Below are 25,560 nucleotides of genomic sequence, written 5' to 3'. Positions count from 1 at the left end.
CTCACACACACAGTGGAGTTAGAGGTCAGTGTTGAAGGCTCACACACAGAGTGGAGTTAGGGGTCAGTGTTGAAGGCTCACACACAGAGTGGAGTTAGGGGTCAGTGTTACTGGTCAGTGTTGAAGGCTCACACACAGAGTGGAGTTAGGGGTCAGTGTTGAAGGCTCACACACAGAGTGGAGTTAGGGGTCAGTGTTACTGGTCAGTGTTGAAGGCTCACACACAGAGTGCAGTTAGGGGTCAGTGTTGAAGGCTCACACACAGAGTGGAGTTAGGGGTCAGTGTTGAAGGCTCACACACAGAGTGCAGTTAGGGGTCAGTGTTACTGGTCAGTGTTGAAGGCTCACACACAGAGTGGAGTTAGGGGTCAGTGTTACTGGTCAGTGTTGAGGCTTACACACAGAGTGGAGTTAGAGGTCAGTGTTACTGGTCAGTGTTGAAGGCTCACACACAGAGTGGAGTTATGGGTCAGTGTTACTGGTCAGTGTTGAAGTCCCTCCCTGCTGTTGTATCTCTGCACAGATCCAGTACCCAGACCACAGGTGTCCAGCAGGAACAAGATGAAACCCAACTGCAGTGTGCTGTGCTCTGTGGAGAATGGGAGAGAGGTCACCCTGTCCTGGAAAAGAGAGGGGCAGACACTGTCCCACACCAGCAGCCCTAATTTCAGCTCCCCCCTGTCCCTCCCTCTGGAGATAGAAACGAACAGCGCCCCCTACAGCTGCGTGGCAACAAATCCTGTCAGTAATAAGACTGTCACAGTCAGACCTGAAGAGCACTGCTTCGGTGAGAAACTGAAGTTTCTGTTTTTAAGATACAGAGAGAGCTCTGAGACGTGTTATTCAGAGTGAGGAGAAAACACAGCAGCACTGGGCAGCGCTGGACGGGAACTCCGGACACACTATTAGGGGCTCTGTGTTTGAAGTAGCACATGACATTCACTCTTCCTGTATCGACTCAGTATTTGTTGTTTTGGACAGACATCTTCTCTCAGTTTCAGTGTTAATATGAAGTGAGAAATTAGATGTAGAAGATGTGGTTTTAGTTGCATGTGTGAGCTCATGTCACCTGCTGTGTCACCCACAGGGTGGAGTTAGGGGTCAGTGTTGAAGGCTCACACACAGAGTGCAGTTAGGGGTCAGTGTTACTGGTCAGTGTTGAAGGCTCACACACAGAGTGGAGTTAGGGGTCAGTGTTGAAGGCTCACACACAGAGTGCAGTTAGGGTCAGTGTTGAAGGCTCACACACAGAGTGGAGTTAGGGGTCAGTGTTGAAGGCTCTCACACAGAGTTAAGTTAGGGGTCAGTGTTGAAGGCTCACACACAGAGTGGAGTTAGGGGTCAGTGTTACTGGTCAGTGTTGAAGGCTCACACACAGAGTGGAGTTAGGGGTCAGTGTTGAAGGCTCACACACAGAGTGGAGTTAGGGGTCAGTGTTACTGGTCAGTGTTGAAGGCTCACATACAGAGTGGAGTTAGGGGTCAGTGTTGAAGGCTCACACACACAGTGGAGTTAGGGGTCAGTGTTGAAGGCTCACACACACAGTGGAGTTAGGGGTCAGTGTTGAAGGCTCACACACAGAGTGGAGTTAGGGGTCAGTGTTGAAGGCTCACACACAGAGTGGAGTTAGGGGTCAGTGTTGAAGGCTCACACACAGAGTGGAGTTAGGGGTCAGTGTTGAAGGCTCACACACAGAGTGGAGTTAGGGGTCAGTGTTGAAGGCTCACACACAGAGTGGAGTTAGGGGTCAGTGTTACTGGTCAGTGTTGAAGGCTCACACACAGAGTGCAGTTAGGGGTCAGTGTTGAAGGCTCACACACAGAGTGGAGTTAGGGGTCAGTGTTGAAGGCTCACACACAGAGTGGAGTTAGGGGTCAGTGTTACTGGTCAGTGTTGAAGGCTTACACACAGAGTGGAGTTAGGGGTCAGTGTTACTGGTCAGTGTTGAAGGCTCACACACAGAGTGGAGTTCAGGGTCAGTGTTGCTGGTCAGTGTTGAAGTCCCTCCCTGCTGTTGTATCTCTGCACAGATCCAGTACCCAGACCACAGGTGTCCAGCAGGAACAAGATGAAACCCAACTGCAGTGTGCTGTGCTCTGTGGAGAATGGGAGAGGGGTCACCCTGTCCTGGCACAGAGAGGGGCAGACATTGTCCCACACCAGCAGCCCTAATTTCAGCTCCCCCCTGTCCCTCCCTCTGGAGATAGAAACGAACAGCGCCCCCTACAGCTGCGTGGCAACAAATCCTGTCAGTAATAAGACTGTCACAGTCAGACCTGAAGAGCACTGCTTCGGTGAGAAACTGAAGTTTCTGTTTTTAAGATACAGAGAAAGCTCTGAGACGTGTTATTCAGAGTGAGGAGAAAACACAGCAGCACTGGGCAGCGCTGGACGGGAACTCCGGACACACTATTAGGGGCTCTGTGTTTGAAGTAGCACATGACATTCACTCTTCCTGTATCGACCCGGTATTTGTTGTTTTGGACAGACATCTTCTCTCAGTTTCAGTGTTAATATGAAGTGAGAAATTAGATGTAGAAGATGTGGTTTTAGTTGCATGTGTGAGCTCATGTCACCTGCTGTGTCACCCACAGGGTGGAGTTAGGGGTCAGTGTTGAAGGCTCACACACAGAGTGCAGTTAGGGGTCAGTGTTACTGGTCAGTGTTGAAGGCTCACACAGAGTGGAGTTAGGGGTCAGTGTTGAAGGCTCACACACAGAGTGGAGTTCAGGGTCAGTGTTACTGGTCAGTGTTGAAGTCCCTCCCTGCTGTTGTATCTCTGCACAGATCCAGTACCCAGACCACAGGTGTCCAGCAGAAACAAGATGAAACCCAACTGCAGTGTGCTGTGCTCTGTGGAGAATGGGAAAGAGGTCACTTTGTCCTGGCACAGAGAGGGGCAGACACTGTCCCACACCAGCAGCCCTAATTTCAGCTCCCCCCTGTCCCTCCCTCTGGAGATAGAAGAGAACAGCGCCCCCTATGGCTGCATGGCAGCAAACCCAGCCAGCAATGAGACTGTCACAGTAAGACCTGAAGAGCACTGCTTCGGTAAGAAACTGAAGTTTCTGTTTTTAAGATACAGAGAGAGCTCTGAGACGTGTTATTCAGAGTGACGAGAAAACACAGCAGCACTGGGCAGTGCTGGACGGGAACTCCGGACACACTATTAGGGGCTCTGTGTTTGAAGTAGCACATGACATCATAAATAGATAATTCTGCAGCCTTCTACTGTGCCTAATCGATTTCACCTTAAAATCCAAGATTATCTTTTTTTAGTATTAGGTTGCATTCCTTACACTAACAGCAAGCACTGGCGTTGTATATCTAGGTAAGCGAACGGACATTGCATAAACTGCCAATTTGTTGGGCTTTTATATTTTTCCTGTCTGGGTCCTATACACTGTAAAACTGAAGAGTTCAGTTTACTCAAACAGTTTGTGGAAACCTATTGCCTTGAACCATTTGAGTAGGGCAACTTAGTCTGTTCAAGGGCCCACTGGTCTCTTTTCACTCTTTTGAATTTATTCATAATGACATTCCATTTTTGAAGTTGAGAAAACGCCATTGGTTTAGTGAAACTGCATTTATGTTCTGCTGTTTAGAACTATGTGCTCTAACTGCCTGTAGCCGGCTAGTTAGCATCCATAAATTCCCGATGCAAAACGGCAGACGCTTTTTTAGTAAATACAGGAACATGAAGCAGAACACGAGGCAGTATACTCACGTGATCTCTGTACCATTATTACGTCTAACATCAATGTAGAAATCACAGAACTGAATAACTATATGTCTAATACGGTTCTGTGGTCGAAACGCTTAAAAGTCCATCCAACAAGAAAGTAACGGATAACTTGGGATCACGTGGTATTCAATTCTCCTCTGTGCTGATATGATCTCGATGGTAACCAGCTGGCACTAAGTATATGCAGTTCTGTGGTTTCACGAGAACAGGGGGTTTTTAGCTAAACTGTAAGAGCTGCTTCCGCATTTAATCGCTTAAGTATATGAAAGGCTTATGTTATGATAATAATTTTATTTGGTCAGAATAAGGACAGAACATAGATCACGTGTTCTTAAGGTTTTTAAATAGCCTACTGTCATCGTTCGCTGTGCTAGGTAGCCCTATCCTAAGGTAGCCTAGTCCATTTCAAATGACCACTCAACGTTGGCAGCAGTACATTCTGAAAGATTTAACTCGGAATAGAATTAAAATGCCCTGAGTAAGATGGTATTCTCCACTAATGTTCGTCGCCGTTGACAAGAACGTCTGCTAAATAATTTTATCGTGATTGTAATGAAATGTACTGTATGTCTGACATGCCTATATCAGAGACTTTAAAAAATATGGACAAAGCTACTGTGACGTCACCCATTGACTCTACGTGGGTCTCTAAAACACATTTTGAAGCTCAATGGCGGGCGCGGCCATTTTCTCGATTTGGAGCCAAAACCATAGAGTTAAGCGGTCTTGTGATTTTTAGAATTTGATTGACAGTCCGGTGCGGAAAAGCCCATCAACCTGAACGAGGCTAGTTGACAGTCTGCCGTTACGTTTTAAAATATATTATCAGATGTTTACGGAGTTTAATTTCCATCCGTGACTGTACTGTGTCATGTAATCACGTTATATGTATGACATTAAAAATACAATTAGGCTATGTTCAGTTATCTTCAATTTATGTTTCTCAGCAAAACGAATATACTTAGCTAGCATATCAGCTTGCCAGTGAGCTAGGTAGGCTATCCGTGGTTAGCTCACGCATTAGCAATATGAACCACAGGGGAATAACATTGGCTACACTGATGGTCAGTCAATCAGAGATGTGTAGGCTACTGGTGATTTGACTAGGCTAATTTTCGTATAACTGTCTGGTAGATCTGCTGTTAACCGAGCAAGTTATCGTCGTAGGTTTTCGCCACAGTCAGTTAATGAGCCAGTAACTGCTACTAGCTACTCCATCGCCGTTTGTGGTGTTCACTTGCTGGGTGACGCTAGCTGACCGATCGTTCGCAAATCACTTTCTACCGAATAAAAATTAACACTGTCTGCGGTGATTAACAAATCTACCAAGTATTTTAATAGCTGGTCTGCAGGCGTGTAAATATGACAAAGCACTTTGTACAGCAAGTTTTCCACCTGGTGCATGAAGACAAAAATGATGTAGCCTACATTGAATTTCTAATTATTATTATATTAGGCTATTATTTTTTTCTTGTAAATCATCAAAACCAATGGAGAAAAGCCAATAGACGCAAGGAGCCCCCAGAACCGATTCTGAGAACCACGGTCTTAAATGCCTAGCTTGTCGGTCTCTTAAATGCTAAAAACATGATCCTTTCTAAATGCCAAGATGGTTAATTTCGTTAAATTCTGTGTGTGATTTCATCGTGTGTTGTATATTCAGCAAATGAACCTTGACACTTCGCTTCGTGAAATCGCATATCCGCCTGCCTGAGTGACATCCAGAGCTGGATGACCAAACACCAGCTCAAGCTCAACACAAGCAAAACGGAACTTCTCCATATTCCTTCTCTTACCTCTCCCACTTCTCATCTGCCCATTTCTTTAGGAGACACTCCCCTACACCCTTCGCAGAGTGCCCGAAATCTTGGAGTTGTGCTGGACAACAGGCTGGCACTCTCTGAGAATATCGCGGCAACTACCCGGTCGTGCAGGTTCATCCTGTACAATATCCGCAGAATAAGACCACTCCTCACCAATTATTCCACACAGCTCCTGGTCCAGGCCATGATACTGTCACGTCTGGACTACTGCAACTCCCTCCTGGCTGGCCTCCCAGCATCAGCCACCAGACCCCTTCAGCTCATCCAGAATGCAGCAGCACGTCTGGTTTACAACCTCCCTCGTGACTCCCACGTCACTCCCCTCCTCATCTCCCTCCACTGGCTACCAGTGCAAGCTCGCATCCGGTTTAAGACACTGGTGCTTGCTTTCCAAGCAGTCAAGGGGTCAGCTCCTGGTTATCTGCAGAAGATGATCAGACCCTACAAGCCGGCCAGATCGCTCCGATCGGCTACTACAGGGCGGTTGATTCCTCCCCCTACACGAGCAGCAACAAGGTCTCGACTCTTTGCAGTTCTGGCCCCACGATGGTGGAACGATCTTCCAGTGGAGGTCAGAACAGCAGAGTGTCTGAGCACCTTCAAACGGAAACTCAAGACGCACCTCTTCTCTGTATACCTCTCTCCTCTTCCCTAAACCCTCTCCCATAACTATTTAAAAAAAAAAAAAAAAAAAAAAAAAATTTTTTGGTTCAGACTCTCGTTTCTCCTTACTGTATGCTACTATAGTAAAGGCTTTTTATCTACATTTTATTCAATGGACTTAAGTGGACTTGATCCTGAGTTTGGTTACACTGTTGTAAGTCGCTCTGGATAAGAGCGTCAGCTAAATGCCTATAATGTAATGTAATGTAATGAAAAAGTGTTTATCTCAAAATCGGGATTATAGTAGCTCTGTCACATGCGTGAAGCATGGCCCAGGTAGACATTTACGGAATGTACACGACTGACAAGCCGTCAAACACGTCTGACAGATTGAATGTTTGCCGGTTAAGGTTAGCTAGCTAGCCAAATGGCTTGGTAGCCGAAGTTGCGAACTGTTGTAGCATAGGCTACTACTGGACTACCAAATATAGCAAGCTGGTTACGCTTTCTGCCAAGTAATTATTTGGTTAAGTAGGCTAAAGGAAACAGTAAAAATGACTCGGCTACCGAAAAACTTAAGAGGAGGATTATTTTATGGTCGTCTAGTGCAGCTAATTAAATCACCACGAAATGGGATGCCTGTATTTTCAGACTTAGCACCAGAGACTGTGGCCGGTGTCGCCCACCCCAGTGACCATAGACTGTAGCCCCTTCTGTAGCTCAGTCCTCTGCAGTAATCCGGAAGTGACGAAAGCTGTACCTCATTGGTCCAGAACAAATATTGGCACTGTGCCCAAATGACGTAATAAATCATGAAATCGAACCATGGACAGCCATAATACGAATAAAATACACCTATTATGATTATTTGTTCTTGTGAGAAAAAATTATTGACTTTGTATTTTGATCGCATTTGTACCGTAGACTTACATGGAAACCGGATATGAAAACACCTATACTGGAGCCATCCGTAGTGGCGCTAGTGAGCAACCAGGAACTACAACACCAGGAAATGAGCTTCAAAAACGAAGTCTGGTTTTGGCCGCTTGACCTATATTGGCTGTCATGTTTTCGTCATGTGCTCCTTTGTTAGCTACTTAATTTGACTAAACCTTCATTGCCACCTACTGGACGATGTTAGTAAGTTACAGTGAGAAAATAAATATGTGGAGGACATTTTTGTTGTCCCCTTCAGTAATATACCGATATGCTGTAACTGCGCCTGCACAGATCCAGTACCCAGACCGCAGATGTCCAGCAGAAACAAGATGAAACCCAGCTGCAGTGTGCTGTGCTCTGTGGAGAATGGGAGAGAGGTCACCCTGTCCTGGCACAGAGAGGGGCAGACACTGTCCCACACCAGCAGCGCTAATTTCAGCTCCCCCCTGTCCCTCCCTCTGGAGATAGAAATGAACAGCGCCCCCTACAGCTGCGTGGCAACGAACCCTGTCAGTAATAAGACTGTCATCGTCAGACCTGAAGAGCACTGCTTCGGTGAGAAACTGTGAAGTCCCCTTATTTAACAGCAAACAGATAAACTCTTTTTCAGTACACTCAGTCAGACAGAAAGTAATAATGTGGGAATTAATTTTGTGGCAAAAACCAAGCCACTATGAAAAACAAATGCAATTCAAACAAAGAAAATGCAGATTTGGCTGGATTAAAGCAAACCAGTCGTCAGCGTATGGATCAGATGTGTGTTAATTCACTACCTGCAAAGTCACATGACACTGCCACGTCTACTTTGGACACCATACTGCTGCTCACCAATATGTGCGGTGCGTTCTGTCTTTAACAGATCGAGACATTCGCAGCCTTCTGGTAGCTGGGATTGAAGCCTTTATTGGGATTTTATTCATTATTCTAATGGGCACATACGTCTGCCTTCTGATAAGGAGCAACACACCTGGAAGTTGAGGTAGGAGAAGTATAGTTTCTGTGATTGACAGCTGAAGAGGTGTGGTTTCTGTGATTGACGGCTCAGATGAAGGAGGAGCTCATCATTCTCTTTTAAAAGCTGGCTAGTTTGCTAGCCACACAATCTAACCTGTTTTACATAATTTAATGTCATTTCATTACAGTAATTGAATTATTAAAACTTCACATGCACAGCGTGTGTATATTTTAGCTCATGTTAGAAGTGATGAGTCAATAATTACTTCAATTGTGACCCAATTCAACAGTGAAATATAATTTAGCAATGCCTTTCACCATCTCACAGTCCAGCGCCCAAGATGTAGCTCGCTGCTACACACAGATCCTGGACATCTGTTGGAGGACCCTGAAGCTGAAGTTGAGGTCGTGAAAACAAAATGGTGGACGGCAACACCAGAGCGCTGATTGGAGTATCAGCATAAACTTGACATGAAAGATGGCACATTAACATGTTTCACATCTTCCGTTGCTGTGCTGTTGATGTATACCAGCAAAAAGACTGTATAATTACAATCTGACTTTCACTGTAATGCTTTCAGTTTGAAGTGACAGTTTGAGGTGTAACATAATGACATACCTGATTAAGCCGTGACAGGCCATCATTGAAATTAAGAGCTGTTTATTGAATGACAATATTGCCCTTTTATTACTAGGGGGAGACCAAGTTTAAGATCTGCACAGCTGGCCCTGTCTTAGGGGAGAGGCTTTGGCTTTGACATTAATGCCTGTAATGACTGCTGAATAGGGTCTCTCCAAAAATCCTTGTGGTTCTTTTTTTGTTTGAACTTGATCCAGGAGAGGTGCATTTCAGGTGTCTGTTTTCAAAGTACTTGTTGTGTTTTGTCTCTTTAGTTTTTTCACACCAGATGGGCTTTCAGCTTGTTTCTCCAGACTGTTCTCTCTGGTCAGCAGATGTTCTTATACACAGCAACTTACACAGGTTACATTTATACATTAAATCCACTTTTACTGCTGAATACTGCACTGTCATCCCTGTCAGTCCACTCCAGCCTCAGTGCTTTCAAAACTATTTATTTATCATACCTGCAAACTAGTCGCTTTTCGGCGAAATTCGCCGTTTTGAATCCAAAATAGGTCATTTGTGTGATTCGTGTACATCCGATGAGTTTTTGAAATTGGGGGGGGGGGGGGGGGGGGGGGGGATAGGCGGTAGTGGTTAACCTAGAAAGTTTTCACCGCAGGTTTTCGCCACAATCAGTTAGTAATGAGCCAATAACTGTTACACCACCGCCGTTTGTGGTGTTCACTCGCTGGGTGACGCTGTCATAAAATTTCCCCCGACCGTGAAGACTGCCTTAGCCTACTTGTTTACATTTTGGACAGATGTGGCTCGGGGTAAATGTATCGCTGTTTCCGTCGCAGCACTTTCGACACAAGCAATGTTGGAAGCGCTATCTTAAAATTTCTTCTTACCGTGAAGAGTGCCTGACGCGCAACCGTAGTAATGTGTTAACTCTAAATTTTACGACAACGCTAGCTAACCTTTAAAACAAGTAGAAATTAACGCCATCAGCGGTGATTAACAAATCTACCAAGTATTTTAATAATGGATTTGCAGGCGTGGATTTCGAATTATTTGTATTTTTTTGTAGACCATTAAGAGCAATGGAGAAGAGCCAACGTCCTAATTGTCAAATTGTCTGTACCCATCGCTTACAGCAAAGTGCTAGTTATTTTTGGCTGGACCGCAAGAGCGGGGCAGTCCTCAAAACCACATAGGCCTACTAGGTTTTGACCTGGTCCAAAAGAAAACCACTGGGTGCCCTAGTGACGGGTGCTGAGCTGAAAAAGGAGCAGGCAGAAAATCCCTTAAACTGATTAACGTTATTATTGGTGTCAACTTGTTTTTAATTGTTGTACTTGATTAGAAATGACATATTACTAAATATGATAAAGACATTTCTCCTCAATTAGTTTAGACGAGAAAAACATTCTATTTGTGTCGCAAAGTTGTGCACATTTCAATCGACATATTAAAAACTGGATAAACGAACACACCCCGAAAATGTTCATGGCAAAGATCTGGAATACGTAGATTTTGTCATTTGAACGAGCACAGGTTAGATGGCATTTTTTAGATTATAATTTATTTTGAATTTATTTGATCTTCATAGCATGGCATGACGAAGGAAACAATTGAATTATTCAGATCGTGGGCAGACTTGTTAATCAAGGGAAATGATTGAAAGTCAAGACTAATAATCAGGGGAAGTTTTGTGCCGCCTCGATTTTCAGCTCAGCAGCCACCACTGTGCCTTAAGTTAAACTATCAGTACTAGTCAGTTAAATAATGTGTATAATAGAACACTCTTTGCCACACCATATTGTACCTCCGAGAATTTAAATAAAGGTTCTGATTGCCACTATAAAAACTCTCTCTCTCTCTCTCTCTCTCTCTCTACCAAAATATAACATCAGCTGTGTTTTCCATTTGATTTGTCAGTTGTGCATATTGTGTTTTTGTTTTGTTTGATCAACTTTATTGTATAGTGGATGCAATGCATTTTAATATAATTTTGGACCCGGCTCTGCATTCTCTTGACTTTTTTTTTGTGCCCTAAACTGATGTCCCCCTTACATTACTTTTGTAATGTAAGGGGGACATTAGCAGTAAGATTACATTAATTCTATGGTGAGTTTTTCCCTATATCCTCATGCTAAAATCTACTGTAAATCCACATATTAAAGCTGATATTTAAAATATTTTCTTCCTGGGGGGCATGCCCCCGGACCCCCCTAGGGGGTACGCATCTTTGTCACCTTTTTCACCCCTGATGAGTTTGCAGGTCTGATTTACTCTGGTTCTAACCGGTTATAACGTACAACAGCACTTAGCATCAGCTATGATGCAGCAGATGTGTTTTCACTATATTTTATGTCGCTGGTTCCACCCTTTGGCCTCCCATGTGCATGCTGGTTTACATTCCAGCCACAACTTCCAATCCAACTGCAGAATTTTAAAAAGCTGTTCATTTTTCTTAATCAGGTGCCTTTTCATGCTTAGAGGGATTATTTTCCCTCTTAGCCCTGCGATAGATTGGTGGCCTGTCCATGGTGTATTCCTGCCTCTTGCCCAATGTACGCTGGCATAGGCTCCAGCACCCCCCAGGACCCTGCCCGGGATAAGCGGGTATAGATAATGGATGGATGAATTTACCCTCGTACGACCACATTGTCAATGTCTGAAACAGCTATGCCATGTAGAATAAAATGTACATGTTCATATTGTAATTTAGCACATAATTAAGAAAAATTCGCAGATTGTTCAAATTCTTAGATCACAGCTGTGCTTGAAACAAAAATCAGCATGCACAGGAGTGCCCCAGGACCGGTTTGGGAAGCGCTGCCGTATGTACGCTATTTGAGACAGATATTTTCGTGTTCCTCGTGATGAAGGTTAATACCTGTTCCCCATTGTTATTAGTTTGAAGCAATAATTACAAAAAAATCTCCAGTCTGCAGAAGCAATACCTGCAATATCTGCCAGTGGTAAAACTGAGTAGCAGTTGCACGGCTGCGATTACAAAGCTCAGATGCATCAACCAATCAAAACTCTTACAGCCGAAAAAAAAACTGATCGGTACTTTTAGTGACGTCACCTCCAAGCAAAAGAAAACTTCCGGGAAACTGCTGGTGCAGCTGGTTGAACTTCTCTGCTTAAATCTTCTGATCGTCCAGTGAACTACCCCATTTACATTTTATTACCCGGAAGAATTTGCGTTGTTTCTGCACTGTATAGAAGGCGACAATGAAAATAGCGCTGTTACACGTAACAATCCCCCTCGTACTTTGCGTTTTAATAGCTACCAGCGGGATATTCAGCTCTGTTCAAGTAGACTTGACCTATGACCACTATGCCGAGAGAACGGTGGATTATCTTCCTGCCTTCTTGGCAATGCCATTTAACTCCCTGGTCAACTTGGGATACATCGCAATGGGAATTTATTGGCTACTTCAGCGTGCAGGAGATCAAGAGGACAAGAACACTGCTTATGTGAAAGACGTGTTCACTGTCATGGCAATAACATACGCGCCGGTACAGTGGGTCCGGCTTGCAACCCTGAGTCGGCTGCCTGCTGTTTTGGACCAGTGGTTCACGCTACCCATTTTCGCGTGGGTGCCAGTTTGGTGTCGGTTCATTACGCACGGATGGCAGCCGCGCCACGCGCTGGCTGTGGAGCTCTGCTCTATGTTCAGCTACGCTTTGGCTCTGGTTCACGACCGCGGGTTCGAGGTGGCTCTCGGCTGTCACGTGGCCCTTGCGGTGACCGAAGGCGTCCGGGCTCAGCGGCGCTTTGGGGACCCTCTCTCCCGGCGGTACTTGGCCCTGGCGATGCTAACCTGCTGTGGATTCGTAGCCCTGAAGCTGCTAGACCACCCCCTGGCACAATACCGGGTTTTTCAGCGCCTCACGGGACATTTCTGGTCCAAAGTGTGCGACATTTACCAGTTTCACTTCAGTTTCTGCTTCCTCACGCGCCTCACGAGACTGGCACAGCGGCGCGAAGAGTAGCCACATCTCCGGTTTCAGAAAAAAAAATCGCGTATTGTGAATAATATCAATCCAACAAAGCAATTGCTGTATGATGCAAAATGTATATATTTTTAACATAATGACACAATGGAACATAAAATCAGATGGCTGTTTATTTTAACAGCTCAAGTAAACCTGGTCTGGCCCCTGCCACTGACTGTAATGTCTTACAGCTGGTTAAAACGATGTTTTACAAAAACGTATCAATTGTGTTTTTGTACTGAACAAATTGTACGTAATTTTTAGTAAACATTTTGTTTATGAATGAAAATGAATTGCACTTTGAAAATATGATTTGGTACATAAAACATTTGTTCATAACAAAAGAGCAGTAATGCATAATAAAAGTTAAATTCGCTTCCTTTGGTCTCTGCTTTAATGTATTTGCAGAATCTCAGGTCCAAGAAAGCAGCTTTTTACATTATTTCTCCCCATAGATCAGAATGAGCACCACAGTAATGGGAGATCAAATGAAAAACCTTTAGTTACAGACACACTCTATTTCACAACAGACACTCTTATCAATAACGACTCCAAATTTTTAAACACAGTCCACTTAAACAGCTAGATATTAACTTAAACATTTCCAGTTAATTATTTTGCTGAAGGGTACAACAAACAGAACTGTCCAACTTTGGATTTGAATCTGCCGTTTCTTGAGTTCACTTCCCTAATCACCGTACCGCGCTGCCATCACTAAAGGACCTGTTGGCATAGAAACTGAAGCGCACATCACTACGCCTGTCTCACAGCTCCAGCTTTACCACTGCTGTCAGAACCGGTTCGGTTGGTGACCTCCCATTGGTCCACAGCAGGCCCAGCACTGCCTGACGGAATTCCTGATTGGTGCAGAATATGAGCGGGTTCAGCCCACAGTCCAGGTAGGCCATCATCGATGACATTGTGCGTAGCCAATCAGGAGCCGGCGATAGGTCCCGCCTCCCCAGCAACACCAGCTGATTGAATAACAGGTGGGGTCAGTAAAAACAATTGTTTTGTGCACAATAAATATTCTTGCAATTCTTAAATGAAATCTTACTAATAATGTGGCAGTAATTTATCATTGAATTTGAAAATGCATTACCTAATCGTCTTGAGTAGGAATGGAAAGGTCAATTCCATTCCAAATCAGTAAATTCAGGAAACAAATTTAAACTGAATTCATCAATTGAATTTTTTCCAGTTGAAGAATTCAGCTTCAGTTAATTTCCTGAACTGACTGCATTGAAATGCAACAGACCACACACTTCTCTCCCCGGTCCTGATGTAAAAAGTAGTCGTGTTAGTGGGGTCACCATAAACCTCTTACCTCAGAGATGAAAAACGGGGTGTAGCAGAACATGTAGAACGCCACCAACAGAGGGGTGACAGAGGACAGGTCACTGAGAGAGAGAGGGGGGGGGGGGGGGATAATGGATGCTTCGATGAGCCCACCAGTGCTGCAGCATTCTCAATATTCACACAGATATCTCCCTTTCACATGTGGCATAAACAATCCTCATTTATTCAGCTGATTTTCCATCACTCCATCACTAAACCTCTGCCAGAGCATTAGATTTAAGCTGCATGCAAACACTGTTATAAAGGAAAGAGGTTTGATCACATGCAATGACTGATTTAAACTGTAATGAAGCATTTGTGCAGAAGTTCTATTTATTTATAAGCATCTCCTTTACCTGTATGCACCTCAGCAGTGTTCATATGGGTTATGACTTGGCCTTTATGCGTTTATGTAAGCAAATGCATTTCAGGTACACTGGGTGATTGCTCTAAGTGAGGGTCCGGGAACAGATAAAGAGCAATATGACAACTTCTGTAAAACTATGTTTGATTTTACTGAGAAGGGTGGAACTCCCCTTCACCCAGATATCACAAAATACCAGTGAGGATTTTCTATGACCGCTGAGGTGCTGTTGGCCTGCTAGTTCCTTCAGACTCTTTCTGCTTCAATGCGGCTGTTTTTATTTTTTTATTCTATTGTGTGCTGTAACCGCTTTGTCAGGGCTGCTGGAAAATATGGCTTCATCTCAGTGGGAATAAATAAAGGAATTCAAAACCAGCAGACAGCAGGATTGGAACTTTGATCCATACTGTGTGAGTGGACGAGGGACACACACCTGCTGCAGTTCCACCCCCAGCCAGCAGATGTCAGGGTGGAGCAGAAGACGATCAGTAGGAAAGGGAGGAAGATGCAGATGGAGAAGGCGCAGAGAATGTACACCAGCATGTCGGAGTAGCTGCTCTCCCAGAAGACGGCACAGAGCATTTCCGCTGGGTCGTACCTGAAATGCACAGGATGCCCTCTGCAGAACTCTTCATTCACAGACAATAACAGTCACACAATGGCTATAATGAACTAGTTCTGTATGAATAATACAACATATTTCACTCACAGTACAATTTCATTCAGTTGCGTGATGGCTTAGTCTAATCAGCTTTTGCACTGAACATCTATGGTGCTACTGTCTCCTCTGTTTGGGTGCTTGTAGGCACCCTTGTTATATACAATAGATGTTGATTGTCATAATGTAATTTCTATCCCTCTTACAAAATGTTTCTGCCAAATGAATAGATGTAAATGTGATATTTAATGTGATATTTAATGCATTTAATGTGATATTTAATGCATGGTAATCAGTCCCTCACAAAACACCAATAAATAGGACTAAGAAATATCCTACAGCTATGGAAGCTAGTATAAAGCTAGTGCAAGAGGCCCAGAAAATGACCCAAGCCTACATTTCCCAAAACTCTCCCCCCTCTCCCTCTCCCTCTCTCCTGCTCTCACCTGATCCAGTCATACACCACGGGCACACTGCCAATCACCACCCCTGTCACCCAGGAAGCCAGGCAAGCCGCTGCCATGACAACAGATAGACAGCTTCCTGTGGAGGCCACACGCATGGTTCTTTGGACACACAGGATAGCTGCGGAGGGGGAAGAGGGGGAAGAGGGGGAAGGGGGGGAGAAAGGCTGTTGTTACTGTCAGCAGTTCCAACCTCTGTCTTAAACACATGTTTTTATTTCTTATTTCTGAATGAGTAACTGCTGGTCATTCAGTTCTATTTAAATGAGACTCCACCCCCTATCATTGATCTTATCAATGGTTTTAATGGCAGGAATTCTTTATAACAACTGCCTCTTCGGTCTTATTACCATCTCTGATGACTGACTCTGATATTTGACTCATATTTGTCAGCATTTAATGACCATTTCAATATGAAAGATCTACAGATATAACTATAGAAAATATCATGCTTACATAAAATCCATTTTTACCAGTATTGAACACTGTTCAGGATCGGAGGTGGTATAAAATGCTGATGCTGACATCAGTCTGTTTTACAGCAAACTATTGCTTTATTCCCTCAGCTTGCCCTCTTTTCTTGTTTATAGACATGTCATAGTCTAGTTCAGGGCTGCCCAACCCTGTTCCTGGAGATCTACCATCCTATAGGTTTTCAATCCAACGCTAAGAAAGCGCATCTCATTCAACAGACAGAACGGTAGACCTCCAGGAACACGGTTGGGTACCCTGGTCTAGTTTAATAGCTTCATTGTCATGGAAACAGTTGTACCCAGGCTGCCAATGGAGGAAGTGATGAAAGCAAATTTGAGCAGGCTGACGATCTCACACCACGGTGAACTCTGATTCCCTGTTACAACAGCAAACAGGGATCCAGAGATGATGAGCAGGGAGGAGCCAAGGTCAGAGAGTGACAAACTGACCAATGGGAGCCAACAGGTGCACAGGAACTGATCCCTGCACTGAAGAATGAGAGAGAGAGAGAAAGAGAAAGAGCAAGTGCTGATATAGTACCCTGTACATGAGGAGAGGATACAAAATTTGTCCACACTGAACAGCAGTAAAGTTCTATCACAGATCCCTTAGACTTAGCAAACACTGAGTTGCTGTATTTACTGTGTCTTCTCTGCTTCTTAACTACAAGAGTTCCTGGGTGGTGAATAAGAGTTTTCCGACAGTTGTGTTACTGACATCATTGTTCTTGGCCACGCCGTTTAATGAATTTTCATAAGATGAGAAAAAAATAGGATTGTTTCAGTTTCAGTCATAGAGATAATTTTTTTGATGAGCAGAACAGAGAGCTGAGTATCTGGGATGCCTATAGGGTCTGTGGCTCTACCCATTATGAGGTTTAGGCTCCCCCATCGGAACAGATCAATCCTCTTTATCGTTTCTTGCTTTCCAAATCCACTCCACAATAGTTTCTCCGTTAAATTATCCCCGTTCAATAAACTTAGTGTTTTTTAACAATAAGTGTAGGGAAAGTGGCTCTTACCTTGAATTTTGCCAGTAGAATTACTATGTTTCCCACAACCCCCATTATCATCTCTACACTCAGGACCGCCATGAACACAGACCTCTCAATCCCCCCCCTCCACTCTCCCCCCGCCTCTGAGATGTTGCTTGAGACATTCACTGAAAGAGATTGAGAGAAAAGCACAATGATCACATGTTCATATACAGCAAAACTTGTACTGTTAGCCACTTATCAGCCTTGTGGTTTTACAAACTCAATGTGGAATCGTTTTTATTAGGCTAACAATAAATCTTTTAGAAACTGGGGTAACACACAGAATAACCATGCTGATTAAATGATTCTGATAAATTAGGGTTGTAAAGTACACAATAGATCCAGTAACAGACTGATAACTCCTAATGACGCACACGCTGACTCTCTTGCTAGAACTGCCGAGAACGTAATCTGTGGCATATTACTGCTTGACAAATTGCTAATATTCATTGCCATAACAATTTAGAATGAATGAACACTTACTCTGGTATCAGCTGTGATTAAAATCCACCACATGGAATGCATAGGTAAACGTAGGTTCTAACATAACACTGACTCACAGAGCAGCTACATGGGCTACATGGCCGATGTTAGAAGCATCCTACTTAATTACGGCTCTCCGGTTTGCTTGCGCTTGTTAATAAAGCCCTTATGTGGCTCCATTTTTCATTGGTTTAACCAACAGGCTGTGACTAATTTAATTTAACACTGAGGATGCGCTTATTGAAGATAGATCAAGGTGTGTGCGTGTGTGCGTGCGTGTGAGAGTGTGTGTGTGTGTGTGTGCACGTGTGTGTGTGTGTGTGTTGGTTTAATTGTTCAGTGTGCCTGCAAGTATTTTTTTTTCCTAGTAAAGTGTATGCTATGATAAACGAACCGTTTGCATTCTGAAATTAAAGTTGTTTGACGCATATAGAGAAGGGCGGGGAATAGACAGACCTTGCTGAAAGGATGTTGTGGTGAGATTGTCTTGACGTAATTGCACGTAATTAAAGATCATAATGCTCAAATGAATAATTCAGCTAATTGGTGCCACTGAAACGGCAGGTAAGCTCAGTGACGTCAGCACTGTCAGGAGCGAGTTTGAGGCAGACGATGTTAATGACAGAGGTCAGCTTGGGGACAGAATTTTCTGTAAAACCCTGATGGAAATTCTAGCTTGGTTCCAGTCTGGTTTTAAGCTGGTCCAGTGAGTCTGAAGCTGGTTTGGATGGTTCAGATCAGATGCACCCATGTTGACAAGACCATGTCCAGTTGGTGGGTCACCTTGGTACAGACAACAGACCATGATCAAATTCCTGATGATATCCAGCAAGAAGCAGAAGCTAGTTAGTGATTGATTTCATCTTAGTTTAGCCTACTGCAGTTTCTCACAGGGACTTGGCTTCTCAGCAGCACAAGTGCTATGGGCCATGTGATGCTTAATTTTTCACGTAGATCTACATTTGCAGCAGAGTAATATGTGTAAAACAGAAAGAGGAGGAAGCTAAATTAAACTATATTTTAAAAATGATAACTGCTTGCACGATATGTGTAAGTAGTGTTGTACCATTTCAATGTCATGAGATGTCCGTTGCCACTGCGACACACTCAAAATGGCGACCGTGTCAAACCAGACTTTTATATAGCCCCGGTGCACCGCTTATTCACGCGCTCCGTGCGCTACTTCCGATATAGTCCGCTGTTCTGGTTGAGAAGGCCAAATAGCGACCACTGGTGAGTTTTAAAGATTTAAAATGTTTAGAATGTGTTCAGAAGCTATTTATTGCTTTCGTTTGTGAATTCCTTGTCACTATTAGCATAAGAATTGGTTGTTATTGTTTTTATTTTCCCCCAAATTGTTTTGTTTCTTTATTACAACAGTCATTGAGAAAGTCCTTGAAGAATTAGCTAGCCAGGAAGCTAACAGTCGGCCGGTTTTTAGCTCAGTAAACGTACCTTTTGATTCGAGCTCTTTCTGTGCCCGGTAATAAGGTAAATTATTTTAATTGTAAGTAAGTTTGCAGTTCAAGTATGAACTGAGATTAGCTTGTTGAGTAGCTATTTTGCATTGTATGACAGTGGATGCTAGCTAGCCACAGCGTCCCCAAACCTTTTACCCGATATGACCCTTTTCCAGCACTGAACGTGTGGCGACGGCGTTAAAATTGGCCTGACATAATTACCAGGTCGGTCACCGTCAGCCAGATTCGGGGTAAAGTTTAAACCTTTGCAGTAAAACCTTCATGGTCCTAAAGTGTTAGCTAGAAGTGAATTAAATGTCCAACACATTGAATTAGCGGGACACTATCTATGATTAGCATGTGAAAAACAGCTGGAACCTTCATTGGATTTTACATGTGCTTTTTAAAAACTCCGAGCCAGTGCACTGGTAGAATTCACCCATAACTTCAGGGCTTTATTACTGTGGAGCTCAGGCCACCGCTGCTTGCGCAGCTTATAATGCGTTGTGCACAATGCGTGTACTGCTGGTGCGTCTGCATACCGCTGTAGGTATGTACTTGGTTTATATCGTTGCTGCTACACCCGTTGGAATAACGGCAGAAGAAAGTGACGGTCTAAACTGCAGTCAATTGTTGTGTCACTTATTCAGGACAGGACGCCCCCGTTTGCACGGATTAGACATGACCTATCCACGACTTCCTTATTTACGGTCTTCATTTCCTGTTGTTGCTACTATTGAACATTCTTATGTTGTTTATCTGACCGCCATGTGGTCTGGAACCCTTGGCAAATATTTGGAAGCATTGTGTGCGTGTGGGAAGTAGAACTGTCAAATTATCCTCACATAATGACCGCAGTTAAATTACTCGGTCTCATCTACGTATGTCAATGGGCAGGGTGACTGAAGTGACAGTTGAAGACCCTGTTCATTCTTCCGGAATTCAGGAGGTTAAACCAAGCAGGAGGAGGGCTGGTGGCAAACACAGCTTTTTATTTAAAAAAAATGTTTTAACAATTTGGTCAACAACAAAAAGAACTCCATACAAAGAAAGAAAGTGGACACAATTAAAATAAGCGTCTGGGCTCTGTAGTGTTGATTGCAGGGTATTAAACGGGATTCATTGGCTGGTTTTGGAATTAGGAGACAACTGAGCGGCCTGCTGATCGCTGATGGCAGGCACTGGTTGGCTTTTGGCTGCATGAGTGTGTGGATTGGAAAGGTTGCCCAAAGGCCCATTTCTGTGGGAGCTGTGTGGTGTGTGTCATGGTGTTTTATCCTGGTCCAGTGTTCGCTGTGTGCTCAAGCCTGTCTGCGCTGTCCACAGCACAGCTTATCAGACAGGCACGATGCAGAGGTACACACAGACACAGCGAGTAGCCAGGCACATCTCACTTGTGTTGGTGTTGCAGAGTTCAGTATAGCAGAGACCTATTCAGAAAATTAGCTGGTTGGAAAATGTCCTGATGCTTATGGTTTTTGGGTATACTTGCAATATATAAATTCTGCTGAACAATGCACAACTCCACTCTCTTTCTCCCCTTCCCATGTTTTTAGCGTGTCCAAGACGTGATGTCTGCAACGTTACGTGTGCTGTACTCCTTGTCGAGGCCTGGTAAGTCCCAAGCATGAACTGAAGGATGGAGGGAGAGAGGGAGTGGGAGGAAGATGGAAGGAAGAGGGAGGGTGGGAGGGAGAGTGAGGGAGGGGGAGAGTGTGGAAGGGGAGAGGGAGGGAGAGAGGGACAGTCGTATAAATATCTCCTGTGGTTATGAGTGCTGTGCATTATCAAAGCTGTGTATTATGAGTGCTGTGTATTATGAGTGTTGTGGATTATGAGTGCTGTGTATTGTGTGTTGTGGATTGAGTGCTGTGCATTATGAGCGCTGTAGATAATCAGTGCTGTGCATTATGAGTGCTGTGTATTATGAGTGCTGTGTATTATGAGTGCTGTGTATTATGAGTGCTGTGTATTATGAGTGTTGTGCATTATGAGTGCTGTTATCTCAGCGGTGTTCCTGCTGTTTTTCAGGCGCGCTCTCAGCCAGCTCACGCCTGGCGCGTCCGTTCAGTCTGTCCGTCCAGAGGGTGGGGTACAGTGAGTATCACACAGATCAGACCCCCGTGTTACCGTTCACATTTACACAGCTTATATTATTTTACATGTATCATCTCCCTCTCTCCCTCTCTGTCTCCTTTCCTCTCTCTCTCCCTCCCTCCCTCTCTCTCTCTCTGTCTCCCGCCCTCCCTCTCTCTTTGTCTCTCCCTCCCTCCCTCTCTCTCTCCCTCCCTCCCTCTTTGTCTCTCCTTCCCTCCCTCCCTCCTCCGTGTAGAGTATGTCAATGCCCAGGAGCTGCCTACAGACATGAAGTCCATCACAGACCGAGCAGCGCAGACGCTGCTGTGGACCGAGCTCTTCAGAGGTGAGCGGTGGAGCCGCAGTCTCCATAGCTCTCCGTGTCTGACCTCATTGGTCACAGGAGTTTCGCTTAATGAATATTCAGAAGCTTGATCTGCTAGTTTTCAGTGTTAAGAGCAGAGTATCTGCAGAGGCTGTGTCTGCTGGCTTTAGAGAGCCGGTGTGTGAACAGCGATGCTAACGCTGTGCCCGGAGGTCTGTGCGTCCTCTCCTCGGGTGACCAGTTCTCCTCCCTTCCCTGCAGGTTTGGGGATGACCATGAGTTACCTGTTCAGGGAACCTGCCACCATTAACTACCCCTTTGAGAAGGGCCCGCTCTCGCCCCGTTTCCGGGGGGAACACGCCCTGCGCAGGTACCCCTCTGGAGAGGAGCGCTGCATCGCCTGCAAGCTGTGCGAAGCCATCTGCCCCGCCCAGGTATTTATACACCTGTATTATATCAATCTGCCCCGCCCAGGTATGTATACACCTGCCCCGCCCAGGTATGTATACACCTGTATTATATCAATCTGCCCCGCCCAGGTATGTATACACCTGTATTATATCAATCTGCCCCGCCCAGGTATGTATACACCTGTATTATATCAATCTGCCCCGCCCAGGTAATTATACACCTGTATTATATCAATCTGCCCCGCCCAGGTATGTATACACCTGTATTATATCAATCTGCCCCACCCAGGTAGTTATACACCTGTATTATATCAATCTGCCCCGCCCAGGTATTTATACACCTGTATTATATTGACTGACAGGTGCTGTGCCCAGGTGATTCTGCATTATGGTGCAGACCTGTCCTTATGTGGGCGTGTCCTGTTCTCTGCCCCTCCCCCAGGCGATCACGATAGAGGCGGAGACTCGCGCTGACGGGAGTCGGCGGACGACGCGCTATGACATCGACATGACCAAATGCATCTACTGCGGCTTCTGCCAGGAGGCCTGTCCTGTGGACGCCATTGTAGAGGTACCTGCCCCGCCCCGCCCGCTTCACCTGCCCCGCCCCGCCCGCTTCACCTGCCCCGCCTCGCCCGCTTCACCTGCCCTGCCCCACCCACTTCACCTGCTATGCCCCGCCCGCTTCACCTGCCCCGCCCTGCCTGCTTCACCTGCCCCGCCTGCTTCACCTGCCCTGCCCCGCCCCGCCTGCTTCACCTGACCCGCCCCACCCACTTCACCTGCCCTGCCTCGCCTGCTTTACCCGCCCTGCCCGCTTCACCTCCCACGCCCCGCCCACTTCACCTGCCCCGCCCCGCCCGCTTCACCTGCCCCAGCCCCGCCCTCTTCACCTGCCCTGCCCCGCCCACTTCACCTGCCCTGCCCCGCCCCTCCCGCTTCACCTGCCCCGCCCCGTCCGCTTCACCTGCCCCGCCCCGCCCCGTCCGCTTCACCTGCCCCGCCCCGTCCGCTTACCTGCCCCACCCCACCCGGTCCGCTTCACCTGCGTCGCCCCGTCCGCTTCACCTGCTCCGCCCTGCTCCGCCCGCTTCACCTGCCCTGCCCCACCTTGCCCTGCTTCACCTGCCCCGCCCTGCCCGCTTCACCTGCCCCACCCCGCCCGGTCCGCTTCACCTGCCCCGCCCCGTCCGCTTCACCTGCTCCGCCCGCTTCACCTGCCCTGCCCCGCCTTGCCCTGCTTCACCTGCCCCGCCCTGCCCGCTTCACCTGCCCCGCCCCGCCCCGCCCGCTTCACCTGCCCTGCCCTGCCCCGCCCCACCTTGGCTGATGCCATCATTATTCTGTGTGTGTGTGTGTGTGTCTGTGTGCTGTTTGTGTATGTTAGCTTGTGCATGTATTCATGTCTGTGCATGCTTTTGTATGTTTTGCATCACAAATTGTGAATTGGGTGCAACAATGAATGTAACTCTCTCTGTCCTCTCTCTCTCTCATTCACACACACACAGGGTCCCAATTTTGAGTTCTCCACAGAGACCCATGAAGAGTTGCTGTACAACAAGGAGAAGCTTCTCAACAATGGAGACAAGTGGGAGGCAGAGATCGCTGCCAATATACAAGCCGACTACCTGTACAGATAGACACACCGACCGACTGGCTCAGTGCCTGTGTGCTCCCTCCGAAACAGCACGCACAAACGCACACACACACACAAACACACACACACATGCGCGCGCACACACACACACACACACACACAGTCCAGACTCATAACAGACTGCAGTGTCTGACTGTAGTCCAGCTGATTAAAGGACTCTGTACAGAAACCCATCTCCCACAGGGCCTCAGGCACTTCTGTTCAGTTGTTCAAAAACATACACACACACAAACACACTATTCCCAGGGCTGTATAAACATTAAATATGTCTTTGTGAAAATTAAATTAAAATTCATGTAATACAGTTTTTGTTTTTACCAAGTGTTTTGAAAGAGTGTGGTAGTAGCACCTGCCTTTAGGTCAAAGGTCCAAAGCAGTCTTGGTCCCTGGTGCACAGATCTATGGTGACCAGCAGGACCTGCACGCTGGGGCCCACTGGTGCACAGATCTATGGTGACCAGCAGGAACTGCGCGCTGGGGCCCACTGGTGCACAGATCTATGGTGACCAGCAGGAACTGCGCGCTGGGGCCCACTGGTGCACAGATCTATGGTAACCAGCAGGACCTGCCCGCTGGGGCCCACTGGTGCACAGATCTATGGGGCCCACTGGTGCACAGATCTATGGTGACCAGCAGGACCTGCACGCTGGGGCCCACTGGTGCACAGATCTATGGTGACCAGCAGGACCTGCGCGCTGGGGCCCACTGGTGCACAGATCTATGGTGACCAGCAGGACCTGCACGCTGGGGCCCACTGGTGTTTCCCTATTCGGAATTCTAGCTGTCTGGAGGGTCGTACGACACCATCACATGTGCAGACAAAGGGTGTACAGGATAAAACATTTTTGGATTCAAATATGGGACGTCCTGGCTAATACCAGACTGTTCACAACTCTGGATAATGTTAATAATACAACTGAGTGTAGTAATATCATATCCATATTAAATTTGGGGCCAGGTATGGGTCAGATTAGTATGTGAAATACTTAAACTCTCTCAATGCTGGTAAAGTTGCAAAACATGTTTATGAACCAAAACATTCTTCAGAGATTGTTTAAATAAGTTTTTTTTGCTGATTATTGGTGAAAAGAGATTTCTTTTAATATTGTGGTGTACTCTGGATGAATGTCCTGGTTCTAAATAAATACGTATTTATTATAATTATTTGACCAAGTCAGGGTTTGACTGGAGTGAGTGAGACAGCTACAGTATGTATTAGAGAAACTAAGAGAGTGAATGATAGAGAAGGAGCAGTGGTTAGAGTTATGTGCTGTAGATCTTAAGCACAGAGGTTAGAGTTATGTGCTGTAGATCTTAAGCACAGAGGTTAGAGTTGTGTGCTGTAGATCACTTTAACCTCTGTGCTCAAGATCTACAGCACACAACTCTAACCTCTGTGCTCAAGATCTACAGCACACAACTCTAACCTCTGTGCTCAAGATCTACAGCACACAACTCTAACCTCTGCTCAAAATCTACAGCACATAAGATCCTTGAGCACAGAGGTTAGAGTTCTGTGCTGTAGATCTTGAGCACAGAGGTTACAGTTGTGTGCTGTAGACCTTGAGCACAGAGGTTAGAGTTGTGTGCTGTAGATTTTGAGCACAGAGGTTAGAGTTGTGTTCTGTAGATCTTGAGCACAGAGGTTAGAGTTGTGTTCTGTAGATTTTGAGCAGTGGTTAGAGTTGTGTGCTGTAGATCTTGAGCAGGGCACAGACCTGTCATACACTTTCTGCCCTGGGTGAGACCCCACCCCCCTCTCTCAGACCCTGGAGCTGTGGTTCCCAGTCTCTGTCCTGGGGCCCCCCTGTCTATGCAGGTTTTCCTTCCAACCACAATTACAATCCCAAAATTTTAAAATCCCCATGTTCATATTGTGCTATATAGCAAACAATTGCATAAAATAGGTTCATTATTTTTAACTGATGAAATTAAAGACTTGGGTGAGCCAATAGGTTCCTAACTGATGAAATTAAAGACTTAGGTGAACCAATAGGTTCCTAACTGATGAAAGTGTGGACACCTGGCTGCTAAAACTAACCATCTGGATGACAATGAAGAATTCCAAGACACAGCAAATGATAACAAGCCAAACCTGTATTGTGTTAATATGTTTAAGAAAATTATTAAACTAAACGCATGTTCAGCAATTAGCATACCGAGTGACTTCAG

The 25,560-nt window shown here is 45.6% G+C and overlaps 4 protein-coding genes across 4 annotated transcripts in view; 3 read left to right on the top strand and 1 right to left on the bottom strand.

The window, feature by feature from the left end:
• LOC118227653 (titin-like) overlaps positions 1 to 9,249 on the top strand; it is a 128,548-nt gene extending 119,299 nt beyond the window's left edge. The window contains exons 4-9 of the mRNA XM_035418385.1: positions 524 to 787; positions 2,031 to 2,294; positions 2,788 to 3,051; positions 7,402 to 7,665; positions 7,970 to 8,089; positions 8,398 to 9,249. Of these exons, the coding sequence (XP_035274276.1) occupies positions 524 to 787; positions 2,031 to 2,294; positions 2,788 to 3,051; positions 7,402 to 7,665; positions 7,970 to 8,088 (1,175 nt within the window). The 3' untranslated portion in view covers position 8,089; positions 8,398 to 9,249. The remainder of the gene's footprint in view (positions 1 to 523; positions 788 to 2,030; positions 2,295 to 2,787; positions 3,052 to 7,401; positions 7,666 to 7,969; positions 8,090 to 8,397) is intronic.
• Positions 9,250 to 11,752: 2,503 nt separating this feature from the next.
• On the top strand, positions 11,753 to 13,022 carry tmem187 (transmembrane protein 187). Its single transcript, XM_035417061.1, has one exon. The coding sequence runs from the start codon at positions 11,876 to 11,878 to the stop codon at positions 12,638 to 12,640; it is 765 nt and encodes a 254-aa protein (XP_035272952.1). The 5' UTR covers positions 11,753 to 11,875; the 3' UTR covers positions 12,641 to 13,022.
• Positions 13,023 to 13,063: 41 nt separating this feature from the next.
• On the bottom strand, positions 13,064 to 18,265 carry si:dkey-9i23.8 (galanin receptor type 1). The gene is made up of 7 exons (XM_035419544.1): positions 18,244 to 18,265; positions 16,963 to 17,102; positions 16,240 to 16,429; positions 15,450 to 15,588; positions 14,779 to 14,943; positions 13,971 to 14,043; positions 13,064 to 13,617 (listed from the first exon to the last, which is right to left on the bottom strand). Exons 1-7 carry the CDS (start codon positions 18,263 to 18,265, stop codon positions 13,408 to 13,410), a joined length of 939 nt encoding a protein of 312 aa, XP_035275435.1. The 3' UTR covers positions 13,064 to 13,407.
• A 345-nt stretch (positions 18,266 to 18,610) lies between these two features.
• ndufs8a (NADH:ubiquinone oxidoreductase core subunit S8a) lies at positions 18,611 to 24,552 on the top strand. Its single transcript, XM_035419620.1, has 7 exons — positions 18,611 to 18,693; positions 20,477 to 20,534; positions 20,952 to 21,017; positions 21,253 to 21,342; positions 21,583 to 21,755; positions 22,174 to 22,302; positions 23,240 to 24,552. The coding sequence occupies exons 2-7, from the start codon at positions 20,492 to 20,494 to the stop codon at positions 23,369 to 23,371; spliced, it is 633 nt and encodes a 210-aa protein (XP_035275511.1). The 5' UTR covers positions 18,611 to 18,693; positions 20,477 to 20,491; the 3' UTR covers positions 23,372 to 24,552.
• The last annotated feature ends 1,008 nt before the right edge of the window (positions 24,553 to 25,560 follow it).

The sequence above is a fragment of the Anguilla anguilla genome, chromosome 5, assembly GCF_013347855.1.
Source record: "Anguilla anguilla isolate fAngAng1 chromosome 5, fAngAng1.pri, whole genome shotgun sequence".
In the NCBI taxonomy this organism is placed as follows: Eukaryota; Metazoa; Chordata; class Actinopteri; order Anguilliformes; family Anguillidae; genus Anguilla; species Anguilla anguilla.
The sequence above is the reverse complement of the archived record's forward strand: the minus strand, read 5'-3'. Positions and strand labels throughout refer to the sequence as shown.

Bases quoted from the DNA above. Each gene is read 5' to 3' on its own strand.
- tmem187 (XM_035417061.1), top strand. From the start codon at position 11,876: ATGAAAATAGCGCTGTTACACGTAACAATCCCCCTCGTACTTTGCGTT.
- si:dkey-9i23.8 (XM_035419544.1), bottom strand. From the start codon at position 18,265: ATGGTCTGTTGTCTGTACCAAG. The intron at 15,589-16,239 runs GTACAACTGTTT...CCCCCTCCGCAG, and splicing joins TTCCTCCATTGGCAGCCTGG to CTATCCTGTGTGTCCAAAGA. The intron at 13,618-13,970 runs GTAAGAGGTTTA...TTATTCAATCAG, and splicing joins CCCCGTTTTTCATCTCTGAG to CTGGTGTTGCTGGGGAGGCG.
- ndufs8a (XM_035419620.1), top strand. From the start codon at position 20,492: ATGTCTGCAACGTTACGTGTGCTGTACTCCTTGTCGAGGCCTG. The intron at 21,018-21,252 runs GTGAGTATCACA...TCCTCCGTGTAG, and splicing joins CGTCCAGAGGGTGGGGTACA to AGTATGTCAATGCCCAGGAG. The intron at 22,303-23,239 runs GTACCTGCCCCG...ACACACACACAG, and splicing joins CTGTGGACGCCATTGTAGAG to GGTCCCAATTTTGAGTTCTC.